At 38.5% G+C, this 21889-nt stretch overlaps 1 protein-coding gene across 2 annotated transcripts in view; it reads right to left on the minus strand.

Annotated features, from left to right (window-relative positions):
* Window positions 1-21889, minus strand: part of LOC6577914 — a 186356-nt gene that overhangs the window by 45840 nt on the left and 118627 nt on the right. For both annotated transcript variants that reach the window (XM_015165898.3, XM_002003809.4), the window contains exons 6-9: window positions 20444-20542; window positions 20043-20169; window positions 19837-19933; window positions 5765-5897 (exon numbers count right to left, since the gene is read on the minus strand). In XM_015165898.3, coding sequence (XP_015021384.1) covers window positions 5765-5897; window positions 19837-19933; window positions 20043-20169; window positions 20444-20542 — 456 coding nt within the window. The remainder of the gene's footprint in view (window positions 1-5764; window positions 5898-19836; window positions 19934-20042; window positions 20170-20443; window positions 20543-21889) is intronic.

Consider the following 21889-nt stretch of genomic DNA (forward strand, 5'->3'; position numbering starts at 1 on the left):
TTGTCAAAACGATCCATTCGCACGAATATTTGGCGATACGAAGTTCGCCGGGTCAACTAGCAATTTAATAAAAAAAAAAAAAAATTGTCTTTTTCGATTATATATAAACCCTCCTCTCCTCCTTGATACACTAATACAAAAATATGTGAGCTTCTCCTCCTCTACCAAACGTTCGGCCAAGAAGCGCAGGAAGACCAAAACTATATCGGGTGATTGACAGCATCCGATGATGAGACTACGATGATGAATTCTACTCAAGTGTCACCACTAATGAAAATGCTTCCAAATCAGCTAACTTGCCGACTAAAGAATCAAGGATAGCCAGGTTAAAACAGTTGGACTACTTTTGTCACCCAGTCTATATCGTTTTAAATTCACTACATGCTTAGAAACTGCGTATCTTTCACATTAGAAACCTACACATTAATCAGGCGAAACTGACTGAAACTCCATTACACCCTCGAATAACCAAGGGCAAAGAAAAAGAAAAAAAAAATACATCGCAATGCAAAACGGTCTATTCAATAAGACAAGTAAAAATTTACTTGCATTTTCATTGTTTCGACGTTGTTAAAAAAAAAAAAAAAAAAAAAAAAAAAGATACAGTAATATAAACACCCACACCATCCTCATCTCCTACTGGATACACTAATACGAAAACCCGTGCGCAAAAAATCCAAGCCAAACTCTTCGAGAAACCATGGATCAACGCATGCTGTCAGCATTTCAGTCCTCGCCAAACGATAAGCACTAGCAGCTTGTGAACAATTTAATTGAAAAAAAATGTAATATGTGCTCTATCATCAAGCACCCAATCTTCAAACAGATGAAACAAATCAAGTGGTGTGCATAAAAGAAAACGACTCAACACGACCTTTCCAACTACCAATGCGTTGGGTGAGGACCCAGTCTAATCCGAATCATTCATATATTATTTTTTGTCTGCCGACTTCGTCAAGCGTCAACTTAGTTGCACGCATTGCAGCAGACGACAACGCCATCGGTAGAGCCGAATTTGGGCATTTGTACTGAGCGACACTACATCAATCCGAAGATTGTGCAAGCAGAAGTAGTTAAAAACTGACTTTTGCGGTGTTAGTTACTCTATTTCCAGCAACAGCTCATGTAATATTTGTGGCCCTTTTGGATAACGCCATCGGTAGAACCGAATTTGGGCATTTGTACTGGAGCGACACTACATCAATCCGAAGATTGTGCAAGCAGAATCAGTTAAGAACTGACTTCTGCGGTGCCAGTTGCTCTATTTCCAGCCACAGCTCACGTTATATTTGTGGCAGCTATATAGGCCCTTTTGGATAACGCCATCGGTAGAACCGAATTTGGGCATTTGTACTGGAGCGACACTACATCAATCCGAAGATTGTGCAAGCAGAAGTAGTTAAAAACTGACTTTTGCGGTGCCAGTTGCTCTATTTCCAGCAACAGCTCATTTAGATTTTAACCCAAAAAAAAAAAAAAAAAAAAAAATTGAATTGCTCCACACTAGCCAGTTACTAGAACCAGCTGAGCGATGGGAGACAACTGAATTCGACTGCCAGAAAGCCGGCCTTTTATAGCCCGGCGACGGCCAAAGTACACGTCATCGATTATCCAGCCGTGTTGGTGACTGCCCAAAATAGTGTTGGAAGCTACCAATTTTCGATTGTCGATTACTGCCAAACTCAATCGAGCTGCCAATCGAATTCAGCATTTAACAATTTGTTTAGGCAATTTGATTAGAAGTGCGCCTAGTTATATTGAATTGCTTGTTTTAAATCAAAGAGCTCGTCATGGCACACACATACATATACATGGCACGGTAAGCGATTCAATAATTTGTCGCTGCATTCAAATCAAGCATTGTAATAACATTTCAAATGCCACAAACAGGGTAAGCGAGTCAATAAATTTGCCACAAAGGGACGCCAAAGTGGAACCGATGGGGCACACGTTACAGGATACGGACTGCTAGAATGCTGCTTGCAAGTTTTCAGGCAATAAGTAAATAAGCTGCGTAAAATCAAAAGGACGCACTTGTAGCCCTGCCTTTCTCTGTTGTAGTTGTTGCTGCTGCCATGGCTTCTGCTGCTGTTGCTGCTGCTGCTGCTTGGCTATTGTTATGGGAGCCAGGCAAGCAAATACCTGCCACAATAGCTGCTCGATGTCGTCGTTGCCGTAAAACCCTAAAATATGGAGCAAATAAACAAATATTCAGGCAAGACCCTTAATGCAACAGCAGCAGCAACGGCCGTTGTTATTATTGCTGTTGCTGTTGTTGCTGTTGTTGTTGTGGCAGTCAAAGGAAAAATGCTACCAAAGGCACTAAAATGCGCCACGTGAGCTGAAGTTCAATTTTTGTAGCGATTGTCAGGGCAAAGGACTCTGGAAAGGAAGCTGGATGCTGGTCCGGCATGTAATTGTCTGTGACCGTTGCTAGCAGCAAGAATCGACCATGGCCCCAAAACGTAATGTATAATATATGGCCGGTGTATCGGATGCGATTCAAGGCAATGGAGAGAAACGAATGCTCCAACACATTTCAAATTGAAAATCCCAACCAAATGCCACTTGACGCAATAAACCAAACGCAAGGGCATCAAAATCTACCCAATTTCCACAAGCAAAACTTGAAATGCACTTACCGAACTTCAGATGGAATCAGTGATTGACATTGAACTACACTGAATTGAGGATTGAATTCGAGGAATAACAACTGCTCGATATGAAACTAAAATTATTTATATTTTAAGATATGTTTAGAAGCTTCATCATATTTAAAAAATTTGATAATACTGCTAGATCTTACTCCTAATTAGGATTGTATATGATGTATATGAATATTATTAAAGCTTCTTTTTCTTATTTGCCAATCGAAATTGAATTTCTTTTTTAGCCCCGCTTCAGCATAAATCTTATTCGAATCTCTTTTTAGTTTCTCATATTCAAGTTGAGCTAGAAAATCCAAATGCTCCGTGGACAGCGCATGCTAGGAAAATGTCAAAGGCTTTACAAATCGAATGCAATTTTGGTTCTTGGCTCCCCCGTTAGCTCAATGCAATGCGGCAGCTCAGTGTAAATTGAAGTTTACACATTTCGAAGGTGGAAATTGAAAATTGCGAATGAAAGGCATTCACACATCGACACGGTAAAAATGTAAAGTAGCAAATGTTAGAAGCAAGCAGCAGAGACAGAACCCGGTGAGACAACAAATGTGAGTGGAAAATCAAGGAAGAACGAAAAAAAAAATAAAAAAAAATAAATAAAATAGAGGAGTGATGTAAACTCAGTTTTGGTTTTCAGTTTTCACATTCATTGTGTTTATCCAACGCGAATGCAATACTCACTTCACACTGCCTTGATGGTAGCCAAGGAGCAGCCAGGGCTCAATTGGACATACATGTGTTGTACTACATTCGCAGGAGCAGCAGCAGCAGCAGCAACAGCTAGGATTGTGACTAGGGAAACGGGCTTGCTGACTGACTGACTGACTGACTGACGGACGGACGGACGGACGGACATGACATGCCAGTTGTCGACGACTCGACGTCGCGTTCTGTTTCAGTTCGTTAGCTTTGCATTTTTACAATCACTTTGGAAGTCAGCAACATCTGACTAAGACTAGCAGTAGCTCTCCCACCCGCCCTCTCCCTCCTGCTCGCTCATTCCTTTTTTGGGTGGACATTGTATTTACAGGATATGCGTGTGCAGCTACTATAATTCCAGGCGAGTGCATTTATTTTCGTGCAGCTGGAAATAATATGTTGGTTTTATTTGCTGCCTGCAGCAGCTGCAGTCCAGCTACGGTCAAGTGGTTAACATTCTTGGCTCAGTGAATCGATTGGGCGCTTACATATGTGCGTTGGCTCTGCGAATCCTCGAAATAGTGTAAATGTGAAATCATTTCGCTTGGCTTGAAACTAAGCAATGACTGCTAAATGCCCTTTTATATAATAGATTTTAAGCATCTCATCTTTCATACTTGTTAGAGGGCTGATTGCTGCATAGTAAGCGGAAATCGATTAGTACTTTAAATAAAGCCTGTCGATGATCTGAATTGGGGCAATAGCCAATTTTTGCAACATGATTTGAGCTAAAGCTGCCTTCAATGCTCAGTGCTTTAGTAAATATGACCTACAAATTGTTTATTAACTGGGCTATCGAATACTTTCCTCCATTTGCCAATTTCCATTCAAGCTCGAGCATACTCAACACACGCACACACACCCACACGCACACACCCTTACAGAGTTGGAGCGATTAAAACTGTGCTTGCTGCAACGTTGTAAAGTTTGCTTGCAATTCCTGCTGCACTTTTCGCTCGCCCAACGGAATTTTGCAGTCGATTTTTGTTCTGTTTGCATTGCTCCTGCATTCAAGAGCCATTGGCTGCTGCCACCAGTGCGTGCTGCTGTTTAGAGTGCGTGCATTCGGTTAAACATATGGGGCTCTCTTATCACAATTTAGCACTGCCTGCAAGTACATACATATATATCGTATATCTATATATATATTTATATCCTTTATTTTTTTTTTTTTTTTGGGGCATGCATTTCCGCTCGTAAATTTCGAGCAAAAAGTTTTCTTCCTGTGCATGATTTTTATGGCCATGTGATTTATTGACATTTCCATTAACGGCTGCATAAATGTTTCAACGCGCGATGCCGGAAGCGATTTCTTGTTTGTTTCGCAGCGGTTTTCCTTTTAGAGCAGCAAACAAATACCAAAAATAAAAACATAGCTTTGGGAGTGTCTATATTAAGGCGAAGGCGCTGTGCTTGGGTATACCCTGGTCGAAAAGGCAGATAGATATATATCAATAGAGAAGAATTTAAGATCAGCTTTATAGCACTAACAGCTTGATTAGCTACTAACTTATGCATTTCATAGATGAAAATTGATTAAATATTCTCGTAATCAATTTTTGAGGCTTTATAAAAAATAAAATCTAGTTATCAAGACGAAGGCCCCTTCTGCCAGTGCTTAACCTAAGGTTAGATTTAAGTTTATATTAACTCTAACTTGTTAATTATGTATTGATGTACAAGGATTTAGATTCTGTATAACATCATCATCATCATTATTTCCTCAACCAGTAACTGCTCTCTATCTTTTAAGAGCATGCCCTGCATACCCTTTTTCTCATTTTACAGGGCATTAAAAGAATGCCAAAAGATTGCCAAGTCCTATGGCAGCAAATCAAAATGCAAAACGGAAAACAAAACCAGGAGCATCGGCAGCAGCAGCAACAACTCGAATACTGGCCGGAGACTCGAACATAAGTCAAAGTTTCGCAGGCAGTTGCAGTTGCAGCTGCACTCGTTGTGGCTGCTTGCAATATCAGTGGCGACCCGTTGAGCGAAGGACTGCCGCCCGCTGTTAACTAGGTGAGTGCGGCATATCAAAGGAAATGGCGCAAAAATATGGCACGCGGTAAGCAGTTGACTCAAGTGCAAGTCTGGAGCACTGCTGCAAGTGCAGCAACTGCTGCGACTCGCTCTGCTTTTACATTTCTTCAAAATTACACTTCCTTTTTTTCCCCCTGTATTTTTGGCTTTTTTTTTTTTTTTTTGTGCATTTAGATGCTCTTGAACAACTCGTGAAAAGTTTCCGGTATCGCAGCAAATTGAATGCGTGGCCTCTGAGCGCTTTTTGGCATTTCAGCTGCAGATTCTCCGTAGCTAAACTGGGCTCGTGCGTTGGTTACATATTTTACGTTCGCTTTTGGGATTTGGATTGGGTATTTGGCATTTGGGAAAGTACTTACCCTGCGCCGAGGTACAGGTGGTTAGCTGCGGCGAATATCGATCGGTTAGCCTTTTGATCACATCAATTTGCTCGAGCGTCAGCTGCACTGCATCGCGATGCTGTGCCTCACAGGGCACGTAGGCTGCCCAGAACTGAAAATGACAGAGAAATGTTTTCGGGTTAATCAGAGTTGAATACATGCTAAGTAAGAGAAATGATTTAGGTAGTGAATTTATCAAGTATTTTCGTATGATTTTGCGTCTAATAAATTTTTATTGCTTTGGAGTTTTCAATTGCTACGCATACAGTTCGTGATTTGCTTCAAGTATTTTCAAACTAATAAAAATATTTTCAATTTGCCCTCCTAATTGTATAATGTAATACAAAAATACTTAATAAGCCCAATTATTGCAGTAAAATTTTGTATCCATTCATATTCGAGCGTTTTAGCACACAAACTCTGTTTGCTAGAGGAATTTATGTGCATGAAACTTTCAATTATTTTACTTAGTTCTATTCTCTGGTCCGGTCTGTTCTGGTCTATAAACTACTTTCCAAATATTTGTAAAAACTTACATTTATTTGTAGTTGTTACACCTGAAATTGTTACATATATATACATGTATATGTGAGCACACAAAAAGAGCAGAAATTGGAGCAGTTATCCATTTATTGCCGCATTTCATTATTTGCTTTAAAATGCCAGGCTACCCAGGGGGTTGCATCACCTAGGGGTGCTAGTAACGCAGCATGGGTGAAGGAGGGGGAGGGGTGTGGGTGCTCCACAGCAGCCCGTAACCAACTAATGACATGTGGCAACAATAGCAACAATAACAACAAGAACAACAACAATGGCAATACAAAATTTTGCAAATACCGTATGTAAACGCTCGTTCGTGCAATCGCAATGAATGCTGTCAGTGTAGAGGTGAGGCACACAGGAAGACACCGGGCATGGCGGTGCCTGGTCAGCTCTGCAATGGCCGTACAATTAACCCGAATTGAGGCAAATGCTCATGCACTTTTGTCCCCTGATAAGCTGGCAGAGCAAGCATTTACATACATACATAGATGTGGGTATAGCACCCGGAACTGAGCAAAAATAACTGCAAGCCTCAGGGGAGCGGCGCCTAAGAGTTACCATGCAGAATGCAGAAAGTAATGGTGGACCACATAGATAATATGTAGGCGATTAGAGAAATACCCTGTGACGGACGGATCCAATAAGTAAATTGCTTAAAATTTTATAGAGAAAACCAAAAATTTAAATAAAATAAAATATGTAAAAAAAAAAAAAAAAATAATAAATAAATAATTTATTTATTAAAATATAAATATACAAATATAAAAAAAAAAAAAAAACTAGAAAATATAAAATTATTTTTTATATATATTATTTCTATATATTATTGTATATGATTTGTAGTACTATATATTGAGAATAAAAGGTTGAAAATAAAAGGATATTCGATATCCTTCTATATATTATTGTATATGATTTGTAGTACTTTATATTGAGAATAAAAACTAGAAAATAAAAGGATATTCGAGCTGATTTACAGTCTGCAAGTAATATTCAAGAAATGAATTCAAAGCATCAACAATATTTAATAAAGAAAAGTTTAAAATAAAAAATAAAAAAAATAATTCATGCTCTTCATTTACGCTTAGATATTTTGGTATTAAATATTTCTGCATTTTAATAACTAAAGCTTGGTATGTCACAGTCACAGAAGCTTAGCTCGCAATAAAAAAAAAGTCTCCATTTGTTAACTGCTCATAAAAACAAACTGAAAATCAACAGCAACTGGGAAACGTGCCGGGCCAACGCTGTGGAATCACAATGTTGGCCAGTTGGTTGGATAAACTTTGTTGCTCTGCCGTAAATGGAATTTACCCATGAGCTAACGCTGCAGAGCTGTTGGGTGGTTGTTATCGTTGGCCGAAGGGTGGGAGGGAGGTAGGGAAGGAGCTGCTGTAAATTTGTTAGTTGTACAATTAAAATTGCAAAAATGTGAAACACATAGACTGAACGACGCGTCAACTGACCTATGCACTTTAAATCCAATTGTTCGGGTAACCTGGCTGGCTGGAGCTCAACACCTTTAGCAATAGACGCAGCCAGTGCCCCACTTCCGATGTTTCTTAACTCTGCTAAATTGTTTTTCGGCCACAGAGCTGGTTGTGAGTCGTTTATTGAAAAGTTGAGCTCCAACTGCAAATGCCAAGCTGGCCAACAGCAAAATTTCTATATGAATTGCGGCGCTTAAATGTATGCACTCTATCATCATCATCACCATCATCGTCATCATCATCATCATTTTCATCATCAGGTAGACAACGATGATGCTTATGGGAATGAGGAATAGCCAACTGGTAAATGAACATTTTTCAGTGTTTCGTTGTTTTGTTTAGCTTTTAATTTAGTGCCCCTGGTATAATTTTGGGGGCTACGTGCCTGTCTGTACGGGGTTTCCTCTGGTCGAGTCTGGTAGAGGCCTTGGTTTGGGGGTATGAGGTATGAGGGCCTAGGGTCTGGATAGCTGGGCATTTCTGGCACTCGTCCAGCACACAGCCCCTTACGAATTTATATTAAAAATTATTTATTGCATTTTCTGTGTTGTCAGGTTCTAGTTGTAGTCCTCTTTTTTTGTTCCAGCAAAAAGCCAAAAACTTTTTAATTGCTCTTTCAGTTGTTGTTGCTGCTGCTGTTGTTGCTGTTGCTGTTGTTGTTTTGAATTGTTTTTTGCACTTTGGCTGCTTCCTGTTCGATGGAGACACGTACGTGCCTTCATTTTTCCCTAATGATATAACGTGATCTAATGGCTCGCATACGTTCTACGGCTGTGCTTGCGCTGTTACTGTTTATATACTTCAAAGCTAATGATGTACTGCTCTTTAAAAGAGACTAAAGATAGAGAGAGAGTGAGAGAAAAAGATAGGGCGATAGCGAGAGATTTTTAATGGATAAAAATATATTATCCTTGGAGCACAGGGCAAAAGTTTTTTAAAAGTCTTTGTTTCATTTGGAATATTCTTAGAATTTGTGGAGAAAAAGCTTGGGTTGTATATATATTGAGTTCGATATAAATTTTAGATATATTTGATCTCTTTCCTTTAAGCAGTTCTCTTTGCTGTATATTAGTTTCTGTGGAAAGAGAACTACATTTCTCAGAATAAGAACTTCTGTTTATTTTTAAACATTTATTTCATAAATGTCGATTGATATTGTAGCTAAGACAACATAATTCTTGGAAGAAAATTATTTTTGTTTTCACACTTAACACTGGCACTCAAATCCCTAGGCTCAGAGCTGAAGTCTCAGGGTACAGAAATACAATAAAATGATTAAATATAAATATGTAAATTAAAAATTGAGAAATCTAGAAAATTATGAAGAAAATCAAAGGCATTTAGGCCAAAACAATGAAGCAAAAAAAAAAATAAATAAATAAATAAATAAATAAATAAATAAAATAAAAAAATAATAATAATAATAATAATAAATAAATAAATAAATAAAATAAAATATTTTATATCTATGTTAGACAGTAAGGCCACAATTTAATTCTTTTAAATTATTATTTATTCATTGAAAACTCTGCCTTTACTGGTTACTAAGAGCATTAAGTCTTTTGTCAACCAGGGTATTTAAACTATTGGTTAAGTACAACGGAGAGCATAGCTTTGGGCATTTATTGAACACAAGCATTGCGAATAAATAGTTAACAAAGCAGAGGTTAGAAATTTATTTTCTAGCCGAATAATACAGAATTGGAAAAAAAGCATGGAGGCTTTGCTTTAAAGCTATTGATTATCAATTTAAGCAACTTGAGCAATTTTAATTTTGATTTATGTTTTTATTACGAATGTTATGAAACCATTTTATTTGTGACTCCTTTGCAGCAGCCAAAGCGAAATAGAAATATTTTGCTTTTACATTAGCTGCGCCTTTACCGGTTTCAAATTGCTTTATAGAACTGGGAAAATTGTCAACTTTTGCACTTGAAGGCAGGCAGAAGAAGAATTTAACTCGTTTCTTTTTGCTGCTGCTGATGATGCTGATGCTGTTATCTGTGGTTGCCCCTTCACAATGGAGTCTGCTTTGAGCGCATCATTATGACGCGCATTTCACATTTCCGTTGCGTGGTTCTCTCACCATTTAAAAATATTTTTTATGTGCTTCCCTTTTCTTTGTTGTTTGCTTTTATTTCTTTTTTCTTTTTTTGCTTGCAAATCCTCTTAAAACATTTTTGTAGGCGGAGTCGTAGGAGGTGTGGCATGTGGCACCTCAGTTTATTTTATTTTTTTATTAGGCAGCGTGAATGCCGCAAAGGGCAACAGGTAAGCGCGGCGTATGCGCAATATTCAGCCAAAGCGCTTAGATTGTTATGCAGCTATGTGCCTTTCTGTGTGTGTGTGTGTGCAAAGCGTATTGTCTGCCATTGTTCTACCTAGACGGCTGGCAGCAATTGGTGAAGCATGCCAGGCCGACGCGAAATATTTCACTTAATGCAGCCGCTTCAAGTCACCTGTTGCCCACAACAAAGGCCCCTGGCCAGGGTATATGAATTGGCTGGACTGCCAAGCTGCCAGGCTCAGAATATGCTCATTGTGCGCTTGAAGTGTGTTTAAGCATGACACTTTGCCATTAGCAGCACCACCTGCAGCACGGCGAACACATACACACACACACACACACACTCAAACATACATACACACACCCCAAAAGTGTCGTCAATGTCTCGGCAATGTCCTTGGCGCTTTGTTTGTGTCCTGTCCTATCAGCAGCATCCGCAGCACGAGCACCATTATTGTCATCATCATCATCAGCCGCAGCAGCAGAGGCAGCGGCAGAGGCAGCAGCAGTGGCAGTGGAAGTGGCATTGTTGTTGGCTCAAGGCATATTAATATTTAAAGTTGTTTGACGCTGGTAACCGAGAGTCACAACAACAACAACCACAAAAACAACATCAGCAGCAGCAGCAGGAGCAACAACGATTCTCCCCCAAGGATAGCATTTTGGCTTGAAGTTAATTGTGAATGCTCTGCTCGGTGTGCGTGATTTGTTGTGAATGGGCGTGACTGTGTATGTATTGCTATGTGTGTGTGTGTGTGTTTGTGTGTGCTTTGATGTATCTTGCGGTTGTGGCATGCTGATGGCGTTGGCATTTATTAAACGGCTGCTACCCAGCGAATGCAGCTGCTGCATTGCGGTCGAAATGGCAAACAGAAAGTTTCCTCACAACAAATAGCCGTGCAGTGCGCTCTATTCAATCAAATGACATTTCAATCTGTTCTACAATGCAATAAGTCAGCCAATCACAAATTACACGTAATTTGAAATTAAGCTGTTTGTTTAATTACATGATTTTCATCTGATATTTCATGCGTTTTGAACCTCAATTGTGTTTGCATGTATGCATTTTTTAAAACAATTTTCGTGGCCAGCAAATATAATTTATATATTTTAAAATATTTATAAAATATTTATTTTACTGTTATTGAATGGTTTACTGTATTTTTCTTAGATCATTAAAAGACACTTGACTATGATGGTGTTTAGTTGCGTATTAATCTTAATTCTTCTGAGCCTGGGTTTATATACCCAGACTCATGCATAATTTCAACACTTAAATCTAGTGCGTCTATTGCTGAGTGTGTAAGGCTCAGCATTGGTCTATTACATATTCTTATCTTATCGCTGAGTTTGTAAGGCTCCGCATGGGTCTATTAGCTATTCTTATTCTATCGCTGAGGTTGTAAGGCTCAGCGTTCGTCTCTTACATAATCTTAACGCTAAGGGTCAGAGTCATATTTTATTTCTAGTTTGACAGTTCCCACTTTCACATGTGTTATCTATTGTATATATGCTAGCTGTTGAGTACTTAGAGTGCATGTTCTTATGTTATTATCATATTTCTATGTTCATGCATGTGCATGAACAGATGTGAAAATAAATATTCAAGTAAAGAATTTGCACTAATTTATTAATTTTGCTCTTCTTGAATAGGCGAGCTATTAAATGACTTTCATAAAGTTAATAAATTTTGGTTTATAGTTCATCAAATTTATTTTAAATATACAAAAAAAAAAAAAAAAAAAAAAACACATAACAAAAATATCGGAAAAAAAAAACAGAAATAACCTATGCTGATCTCATATTTAGTGGGTTCGGGTAAAGAGTTTTAGAGAAAATTGCAGAAAATCAACTAATCCAAGAAGCATAATTGAAAGGTAAATCTTCGTCAGATTTTTAGTTAATAATTTAAATTTTCTAAATAATTTCCCAGTCTGAAAATGCTCTTAGCAGAACCCAACCTATTCATATAAACAACAGTGAAAGGAACCCTAAGCCAGTCCACTGTTGCTTACCAAAGCAATGAAAATAAAGCTCCCCATAATAGAATTATATGTACTTTCCACAAAATTCTGTTGCAATTAAGATCAAATTTGTTTGTGGACGCCCAAAAGTATGCAATAGAAAATTGCAATGCACTTAAGCGCACACAGCACAGCCTAAAAAGGTGACCTGTGTATATGTGTTTGTGTGTGTATTTAGTAGACAATTTGTAGATAAAACACATTCAGCATCGCCTCAAGCAAAATACAAATTCCTGACAGCTTAGGCCGAAAGCCTAAAGAGCATCACAAACCACAAGCACCAGCAAAAAAGAAAAAAGAGAAAAAGCCTAGAGACGGAGTGTTTAGCCCGGATTGCTTCCGTTGCCAACATTAAATACTTTTTAAAAGTAAATACGAATTTGCAGCGAACGGCCAAAGAGATAAGCGCCACAAGCCCAGACTCGGGGATCAGCCTCAGCCTCAGCCGGAGCCTGAACCACAGCAAACCACCAACAAGGACCGACGAACACTTTTCAAATCCCAGCGGTACATGCATGCTGAATGCGGCAATGTGCCCTACTGCATGTCCTGGCTCAGATTACAACGTAAAATGGCGGCGGCGTTCACATCCGCCTTCGTCTGCTCGAGCATCTGGATTGGGCTGGGCTGGGTTGAGTTGGGCTGGATGCTTTCTATTAGGCTGCAGTCAGCAGCGACAGCAGCAGCTAGAATGCAGTCAGCCATGCAGGAGGACAACCGTAACATGACGTTTCCGTGTCCGTGTCCGTGTCCGTGTCCTGGCGCTGATGCTGCGCTGCCAGTGGTTACGGCAGCTGCTCAACGAACACCGCTGCCAGTTGGAGCCAACTTTTCGTCTGTCTGATATTTCAGCAATGTTGTTGTTGCTGTTGCTGTAGCTATTGCTGATGTTGTTATTGCTGTTACCTGCCCAACTATGTTGCAGACACAAATTCAGGATTTTTTTTTTGTTTGTTGAGACACGTCATGCATGAAGTGTAGTCGAGTATATTAGCTTGGCGACATGTCATGTGAAGAATGGAGAGAGAGAAAGACTAGAGAAGAGAGAAAGCTAATAATAGAGAGATCTCTATATATATCCCAAGATAAGGAAAAGGCTAGAGGGAGAAATAGAGTGAAAGAACGAGAGAGAGAGAGAGAGAGAGACAGCTCTATAAATGTAGCAAGAGAAGAGAAGAGAGAGATCTCTATATATATCCCAAAGGCTAGAGGGAGAAATAGAGTGAAAGAACGACAGAGAGAGACAGAGAGAGAGAGAGAGAGAGCGAGATAGCTCTATAAATGTAGCAGGAAACAGAGCGAGTGAGAGCTCCATAAATATAGAAAGAGAAGTAGAAGGATAGAGAGAGAATGATAAAGAGAGAGAGAGAGAGAGAGATGGCACAAGTGAGAGATGAAAATTGGGAATAGAGAAAAACAGCTATACAATGACTAGAAGCTCGACGAGAAAGATGAATGGAGATTAAGCGAATAAAGGCAGAAGGTGAGAGAAAGGAAGAGAAACAGCGTTCGTTATGGAGACTTACAGCAGAAGAGACAGAACGGCTGATAGGGAGTTGGGCGAGAAAGATGATCAGAGGTAGAGAGGATAGAAACTAGGCAAAGAAGGAGAGTGAGAGACAGCTAGATATAGTGAAATAGAGACAAAGAGAGATATATAGAGAAAAAGGGAAATAGAGATAAAGAGAGAGTGAGAGCACGCAAACCGCAAAGAGGTCACATTGACCTAGAATGAGATGGGATGTGAAAGATCAGGATAATGACCACAATGCAAATCGAAGATAGAGAGATATAGAAGGAGAACAGATCCTGACGCTCCACATATCACACATGATTTATCAGTTTCGCAAATGTTATTGATCCACCAGTGGCCAATATCCAGCTGCAATAACTTCACTTTTTTTTTTTTGCCTTTAGTCAGTAAAAGCGCATCAACTGCTTGGTCGCTGCTGCAGCAGCAGTTGCTGGCATCGCATTCTGGCAGCTGTTCGAGCAGCTTGGGTGCCAAAATGATTCGAGCCGTTGCCCTGCAGCACGCGTTTGAGTGCTTTATGGCCTAAACGTGATTTTCAGCTTGTCTATTAAACATTTTGGTGTAGTTTTTTTTTCCTTGATTTTTATTTTATTTTTTTTATTCGTATCGTTCTGCTTGCTGCGCATTGTTTTTATACCCTGAACCCATTGAAAATGGGAAATCAGGGTATAATGGTTTTGTGAAAAAGTATGTAACGGGCAGAAGGAGGCGTGGCAGACCCCATAAAGTATATATATTCTTGATCAGCGCGACGAGCTGAGTTGATATAGCCCTGTCCGTCTGTCCGTCCGTCCGTCCGTCCGTCCGTCCGTCCGTCCGTCCGTCCGTCCGTCCGTCCGTATGAGTGCGTCGATCTCAGAAGTTATAAGAGCTAGAGAGCTGAAATTTGGCATGCATACTCGTGTGTACCATACGCAGTACGAGTTTGCTTTATTTTTTCGATAATTCATCCGATAACTTTTTTATCGAGCATAATCGAAAAATCGGCATTGTTTTTTCAGCCTAATTTGAACATTTTTAGACCTGGAGTCTTCAAATTTGCGTTGTATATAAAGGTAATCGATACAAAGATTTTGTAATTTACAGATTTTGGATACCACTCCCCCTTTCCCCCCAATTTGTAAAAAACGCATTTCAAGTACTAGAGACTTGTGCTTTGGAATGTACACACATATTTATCATATGATTACACTCTGAAAGTTTCATTAAGATCTTATGTCTACAAAAGAAATTATTCAACAAATAAATTCTCATAATATTGCCCACACTGCAGTGCAGCCCAAGCGCAGTCGCTGCTTACTGCGCAGTTAGCAGAGCGCAGGCTTATGCGTGCGTGTGGTTGCATGTGTATGTATGTGTGCATAGAAGAAGTGCAGAATGATTAGAATATCAGCTTAGAGGGTTCAGGGTATCTCCTAGTCGAGCAGTCTCGACTAGAGCCTTCTTACTTGTTTGTCTTTGGCCTTGGCTTTTTACCGGCTGCTGCAGCTGCTGCATCGACGACATGCAGTCAGTGCACGTTTCGAATTTTGGGCAACAATTGTTGAAACATGTTGTCATCCAGTTAGTTAGTTGCCATGTTTGTCATTTTGTTTTCTCTGCTCTCTGTGCCCTCTCTCTCTCTCTCTCTCTCTGTCAGTCTCTCTTAACTGCCTTTATTGAGCTTAGTTTTCCGTCACGAATTAAGTGCGAACTGGCGCAGTTAGCGAAAAACTTTAGCAGGCAAAATGTGTGTCACGTAGTCCAAGCTACAAATTGGAATTTATAATGCAAGTAAAATGCTCGAAATGATTTATTATACGATTAAAGCAAATGCACAGCTCGCGTGTGGGCCAGGACCCTAAAGTATTGAAGTCAAAGCAATGAAGCTTAAAATGAAATTTATTTAACTGTTGTTGGTTAATTCTTGTTGGTAATGATTCTTCAAATGGTAGGGACGGACAGACGGACATGGCTCGATCAACTCAGCTCGTTGCCTTGATCAAGAATAAATATAAACTTCATAGAACGTGGCACGGCTCCTTCTGATTGTTCACACATTGGCACATAAACATAACCTGATTTTTTATTATTAGTGATTATTAGGTATTAAAAGGTGGCTGATATGCTAAGCATATCTTATAAATAAATACATGTTTGTATACTACTCTAATTAAGATATTCCATAGAACGACTATTTGGACACATTGAGCATTGCATAGCTCTCATTGCAACCTGGCATAAATCAAGCAGTCCAAAGTAAACATCCGCTCAAATGCTAAACTGGCTGAACGTGCTGGGCATTTGGAGCAAATGAAACGCAGCGAAAGTTCATAAATCAAAGGCAAATAAACACTTTTTGGCTAGAAGCGACTTCAATATTTCAAATCGTGAGCGTTGCAACAGCCAACAGGATGAATTTTCACGTTTCGCACGCGAAAAAATGCGCCGGCAATTGCATTTGCGATTGCAGTTCTGGCTAGAGTCATGGAGCCAGCGGCATGGCCCAGTGCAAGTGCTAACAGCAGGCTTTAAACTTAATGAAAATGAACTTGTGCCATGCATTTTGGGTCGTGTCATGGCCACCTGCCACACGCCGCCTCAATGTTGCATTGGCTCACGCGATTCTATGGCTTGGCCCGCTGCCGCCATAAATTTAATGTTGGCAACCAGTTTTTGGTTTTGTTTGACGCACGGCTAACAGCTAGCAGCTAACAGGTAATTGCAGTTTGCGGCGCAATATTGCAAAACTCGGAAACGGCAGTAAATGTGGAAGGCAACAAGCCGAAAAGCTGCAATCAAATACCCTGTAGATGGTGCGAATAAAGGTTGCAGGGGCTTCTCTTATTCCCTGTGAAATGATTGTTGATTTAGCTCTCATTTAGAATATGTTATAAGCTTTTAAAGCTCATTAAAGTTAGGGTCCGATAATTAATCAAGGAAAATAAAAGTGGATTTTTAAATAACTTTTGAAGCTTTGAAGCTTCGGTGGTAGTCGATGTTGGACGTTGAAGTAGAAAGGAGACTCTTAAAGTAGCTTTCAAAGCTCTTTAAAGTTGTGCACAGTCAATCAAAGACTTGCACTACACAATTAAGCAGATCAGTATACATTAAGCAACTTTTAAGTTAGTTGTTAAGCTTTATTTTAAGTGAGAATAAGAATGGGATGATTTTTTTTTTTTTTTTCGATTTTCATGCGCTTAGAAAATTCCACGAATTTGAAAGTATATATCAAATAAGAGCAGTCAACCAAAAACTAACAACACAATCAAGAGTTAGTTTAATAAATTGCAAACAACTTTTGCAGCATTTAGGCTTCAGTCAAAAGACTGCGAATACTTCCAAATGAAAGCTTAATTGTAGTGTAGACTTTTAAAACTAAAGCCTTAGTACATTTAATTGCACAGTATTTCTGCTACAGTAAATATTCATATTTTTATTGATTTCTTTGGTCACAAATCGGCCCCACAGTACCAAATATCGTTTATAGGGTATAATTATGCACTCAATTTAATTACGTTGGCAAATGGCGTGACTTTGACTCGTGCACGGGAATTGCTCACTGGCTTTTATGGGGCCACAAGTCGATGCTTATTAAAACTTCACACTTTCAAGCACTCGTGCCACGCCTCCCCGCAAATGGGGCGCTGTTTTAGTTAACTGCTCCCAGGCGCCATTATTGCCTTACTTATTGGTATTTGCAACTAGCGGGCAGGCAGGCAGACAGGCAGGCAGGTAGCTGAAAACTGTTAAGTGAAAACTTCTAGACTCTCGTGTTCGATGAGCAGAGGGGCGCAACAATTTACAAGTCCGGGTGTGGCTAATTGAACTTGTTGATGATGGCGGAAAATTGTTGCCACAAGACGCCATCCGAAAGCTTTCACTTTGCGTTTACAAACTGCACAAAGACACACTCACACATGCATGCACATATACATACATGTGTACATATGTGTATGTCTGTTTCGCTAATTGATGTCAAATGCGATTTCAAGCATGCGAAGAAACTCATGTAAGTTATTTTTCTTTCTGCGGCACAAGATTAGGAAATGAGCTGCTGCTGCTGGCAATAAAGCACTTGAAATGCTCATGCAATTTTCAAGGGCTTTTCCTGATACAAGATTTGCTTTGAAATGCATAACTGATTCCATTACGAACAAGTTTTTAAATGAAACTAATTTATTCGCTGTAGAGAGTAATGTAATAAAATAAATCTAGATAACTAACAGCTGATTTAGATAGATGCTTTAAATCTACTGGATTCAAGCTGAAAACATTAGGATATATATATTTATTATTATATTTATTATTTTCTAAGTAATTATATAATTCTTTGATTTCATTTGTTTATTTTGAGGATATTTGGTTTCTCAATTTCATTTCATCACAATTGTTATAAATTTAATTTTTTATAATTTGACTAATTTAATGGGATGATAAGACTTTTTGATATTGGTAAATTATTTTAAAATTTGTATAATAATTAATAATAATAATAATTATAAATTTTTTTATTATTATAAATATGTTTGTTATTATTATTATTTTATGTTTATTTATTTTTTTATTATGATTATTCTTAAATTATTATTATTATTATTATATTTATTTTTTTTTTAAATGCCAGTATGCTAAAAAATTTAATAAATAAATAATTAATTACGTTTGTATATCTCCTTTTTAAGATATACTCTGCCTAGAAACCATGCACTTCCTTTATCGTAGCGCTTACTACTCGAGCTCCACTTTAAAACTTATTAAGCAATCCAAAATTCGAAAGATCATCCCTATACTTGCACACACAAAGTGGCATTAAAGGAGATGCTACTCACGGATATTTTGACTCATTTCACACCAAGTAGGCCAAGTAGATAGAAACGATTGGCGTGCAGCAGTAGAACATATTTCAAAAGAGAAGAATATTGCAGCGATGCATGAGCATGAACATGATGAATCATGTTCTCTTTGAAATAACTATAAAATCACGACAATGCTAAGAAGCGACTCGTCACATGATTTTCACTGCACTAGAAGATTATCATATGCAGTTGTGATTGGTGTTCTCTAATTAATCTTCAATTCATGAATGTTTAATGTGTATCGAAAAAATATCGGATATACAAATTTATTACCTATGTATAAATATATTTTTTGCGAAATAGTGCATACTAAATAAAGTTCCTTAGCAGATTAATAATTTTTTTCTTAAAATATCCCTATAAAGATTCCACAATGAAGCCAACGTCAAAGTCTCCGTAAATAATCAGCAAAATAAAGCTGTAGTACTTTGCCATAGTAGCCAGCAGCCTTGAGCTACTACCAAACGCAGTGCTCAACAGGCTTGTCGCCAATGGCATTAATATCAAGTAAGCCATTTAAAAAAGAAAAAATTAAAAAAGAAAAGAAAATATGACGCACAAAATTGGGCTTAAGGAATCAATAATGACCAATTAGAAGCGACGACTGAAATGGGAGCAGCAGGCCGTTGCATGGCAAAAATAATTAACGCATCAGCATGAGCAGCAGCAGAAGCCGGCAGTATCAACAGAGGGCTAGGAAGCCCGACGAGAGCAGAAGCTGTTGCTGAAGCGCTGCTTCAGGTGAATAGTGGTCCATAATTGATTTTTTTTTCCATTTTTTGTCTCTCTCCGTCTAGTTGAAAGATGTGCAAAGCAAAAGCTGAAGCAAAGATAGCTTCAGACGATTGCAAAGGTTGCCAGGACAACGACTAAGCGGCAATTAAAAAAAAAAAAAAAAAAAAAAGGTGAAAATGATTGAAAGAGAAGTGAAACAAAGCAAGAGAAGCTAAACGACAGGCTAATACTCTGAGAGACGAAAATACGAAAATATTGCAACTGTATGAAAAAAGAGTTAATGGAAAAGTGCTGAAAGAAGATATTGTCTGAGGTATAAGAAGAGCTATCAGATCAATAATTATACGAGCTAATGAGTAGAACACAATAAAAGTAATAAAATAATGAAAGTCACTGCACCGCCAGCAAAATATGGAAAATTCCTAAAGAGCCTGAAAAGCCGGGCAGCTAACTTATGCGACCTACTGTCGAGCAGTGTTTGATAAGTTAGCTGGCCAATTAAAGCTTAAAGAGCCAGCGACAAAGACGTCGGAAGGCGAATGGCGGATGGCGAATGGCGGATGGCAGGTGAGCAAAGGTGGGCATATATTTTGCACTTACCTGCGCTGATATGCGCCCCTTCTTCAGACGCGTGAGATCCGTGTGGCTCCAGTGGCTGCGCGCCCAGGGCACCACGTTGCGCAAGTCCTCATCAAAGCTGGGAAAAATTGCAAAAAAAAAAAAAAGGGAGAGAAGTGATGGAAAAATTATAAAAGACGTTCGTTAAAAAATATATGAAAAATTAATTGCATCTGCGTATTGCTCACTTGAAGTCGTTGAGTCTGTTGTGGAGGAACTTGCGTATATTCCAGGGTAAGTCATTATGCCCATCGATTAAAGGCACTTGATCCAGGAGCTGTACGGCAACACGCAAACGCTCCTCAAAGGGCGCACCTGTTAAGGGGAAAAAAGAGATAGTGAGAGAGAGATAGAGATAGAGAGAGAAGGTAAAAAGTGAATGTGTGGCCTATAAAACCAAGTTAGCAGCAGCTACTAACTAACTTGAACGCATTAACACGACACAAAGGCAACACACACGCACGCACACATGCATAACGCCTCTTGACACTTTGAGCTTTGGCTACGTGTCGTATGCGTTATGGTAATTGATTTATTGTCCGGTATCTGAAAGCGGAAATAAGGTCTACACAGTCTGCACACTACTCACTTGCAGCAACACGTAGCGCCAGGGGCACTGCCACACTGGCAGCGCCAATTATCAAGAGTATCGAGCTGACTGCTAGCCAATGCTTGGCCGCATCGAAGCCTGGCCAATGTTACGTATACGCAACGAATTGCCAGTAAGCAGGAGCAGCAGCAACAGCAGCAGCAACAGCATCCGCATTCATGATGATGACCCAGGGACAGCGATTCATGACGTTGTTGTTGTTGTCATCCATGTTGTAGTTGTTGTTGTTATTGGTAGTTCAATGCCAAGTCGATTGTAGTGCCGTAGAGAACAACGGCGTCGTCGTCGTCGTCGTCATCATCGTTGTTGTTGTTGTTGGTTGTTTTGTGTTGCATTTTGTGTGTGTGCAAATTGCCGTGACAGTGGCATTGATTACACCAACAACAACAGTTGTTGTTGTTGCAGTTGTTTTTATTTTCCCCATCATTGTGTAGATATACCAGCGCAGCAGCATCAGCATCAGTGGAAGAAAGTGTAATAAGGAAATATGGTTAGTTAAACGTTTAAAATTGAATTGCTTAGTTGGTTTTACTTGACAAAAGACGAACAATTTCTATCTTAACTGACTCAACTGAGTTAAGCATTTCATGTATTGGCTCTCTTATTATGCAATTCGAAGCACAATGCACAATGAGTTATTATGTCGCATCAATATAGAAGTGAGTAGAAATTAAATAAGGCAATTGCTTAAGCTGATTATGTGTGACAGTTGAAAACATGAAAGTCAATTATAGAGTAAATTATACTCTTATGATACGCCAATGACAATGGAAAGTTACTTAGAAAGTTTTTGGGTCACTTTTTGCGCACAGTAGTTGGAAGGAAGCTTGGCTTTAATCTGCAGTGTAAACTTGTAATTTCTGAGCAGAAAAGTCTTTAAAAGTAACAAAGAGCTATACAGCAATAGAGTGTGTGGATGCTTTCTTATAAGAAGACTTCTATCAACTAACAAGACCAATTAGCTAACTAGTAGCTCGATATGAAGGTTTGCTGATGATAGAGCCGAAGAAAGTTCAGTTTGTGTATATTTATTTATATATTTTATTATTTTGTTTTTGAAGTACAAATAATTTAAGCTTAAAGTTTAATTTGACCTATTTGAGTTCAATTTTTAGATATTTCTAATAAATTTTTTTTAAATATAAAAATTTAATTTATTGTAACTTATTTAAAAAAAATTTAAATTACTCAAATTACGTCCATATATTTAGCGTATATAAAATGGAAGGAAAATGCTATAAAATATTAAAAATAAAAAAGAAATAAAAAAAAAAAATATGTAACCTAAGTCTTTATTTGAACTCATATAAAATAATATAATATATAATATTGTTCACAAATTGTATAGAATTTCCAGCAAAACTCATTTAAAATCTAAATAAATTCAATCTGAACCTTAATTTATATAATTGCTTGAAATTTCAT

Source organism: Drosophila mojavensis, unplaced genomic scaffold (assembly GCF_018153725.1).
Source record: "Drosophila mojavensis isolate 15081-1352.22 unplaced genomic scaffold, ASM1815372v1 contig_49, whole genome shotgun sequence".
NCBI lineage: Eukaryota > Metazoa > Arthropoda > Insecta > Diptera > Drosophilidae > Drosophila > Drosophila mojavensis.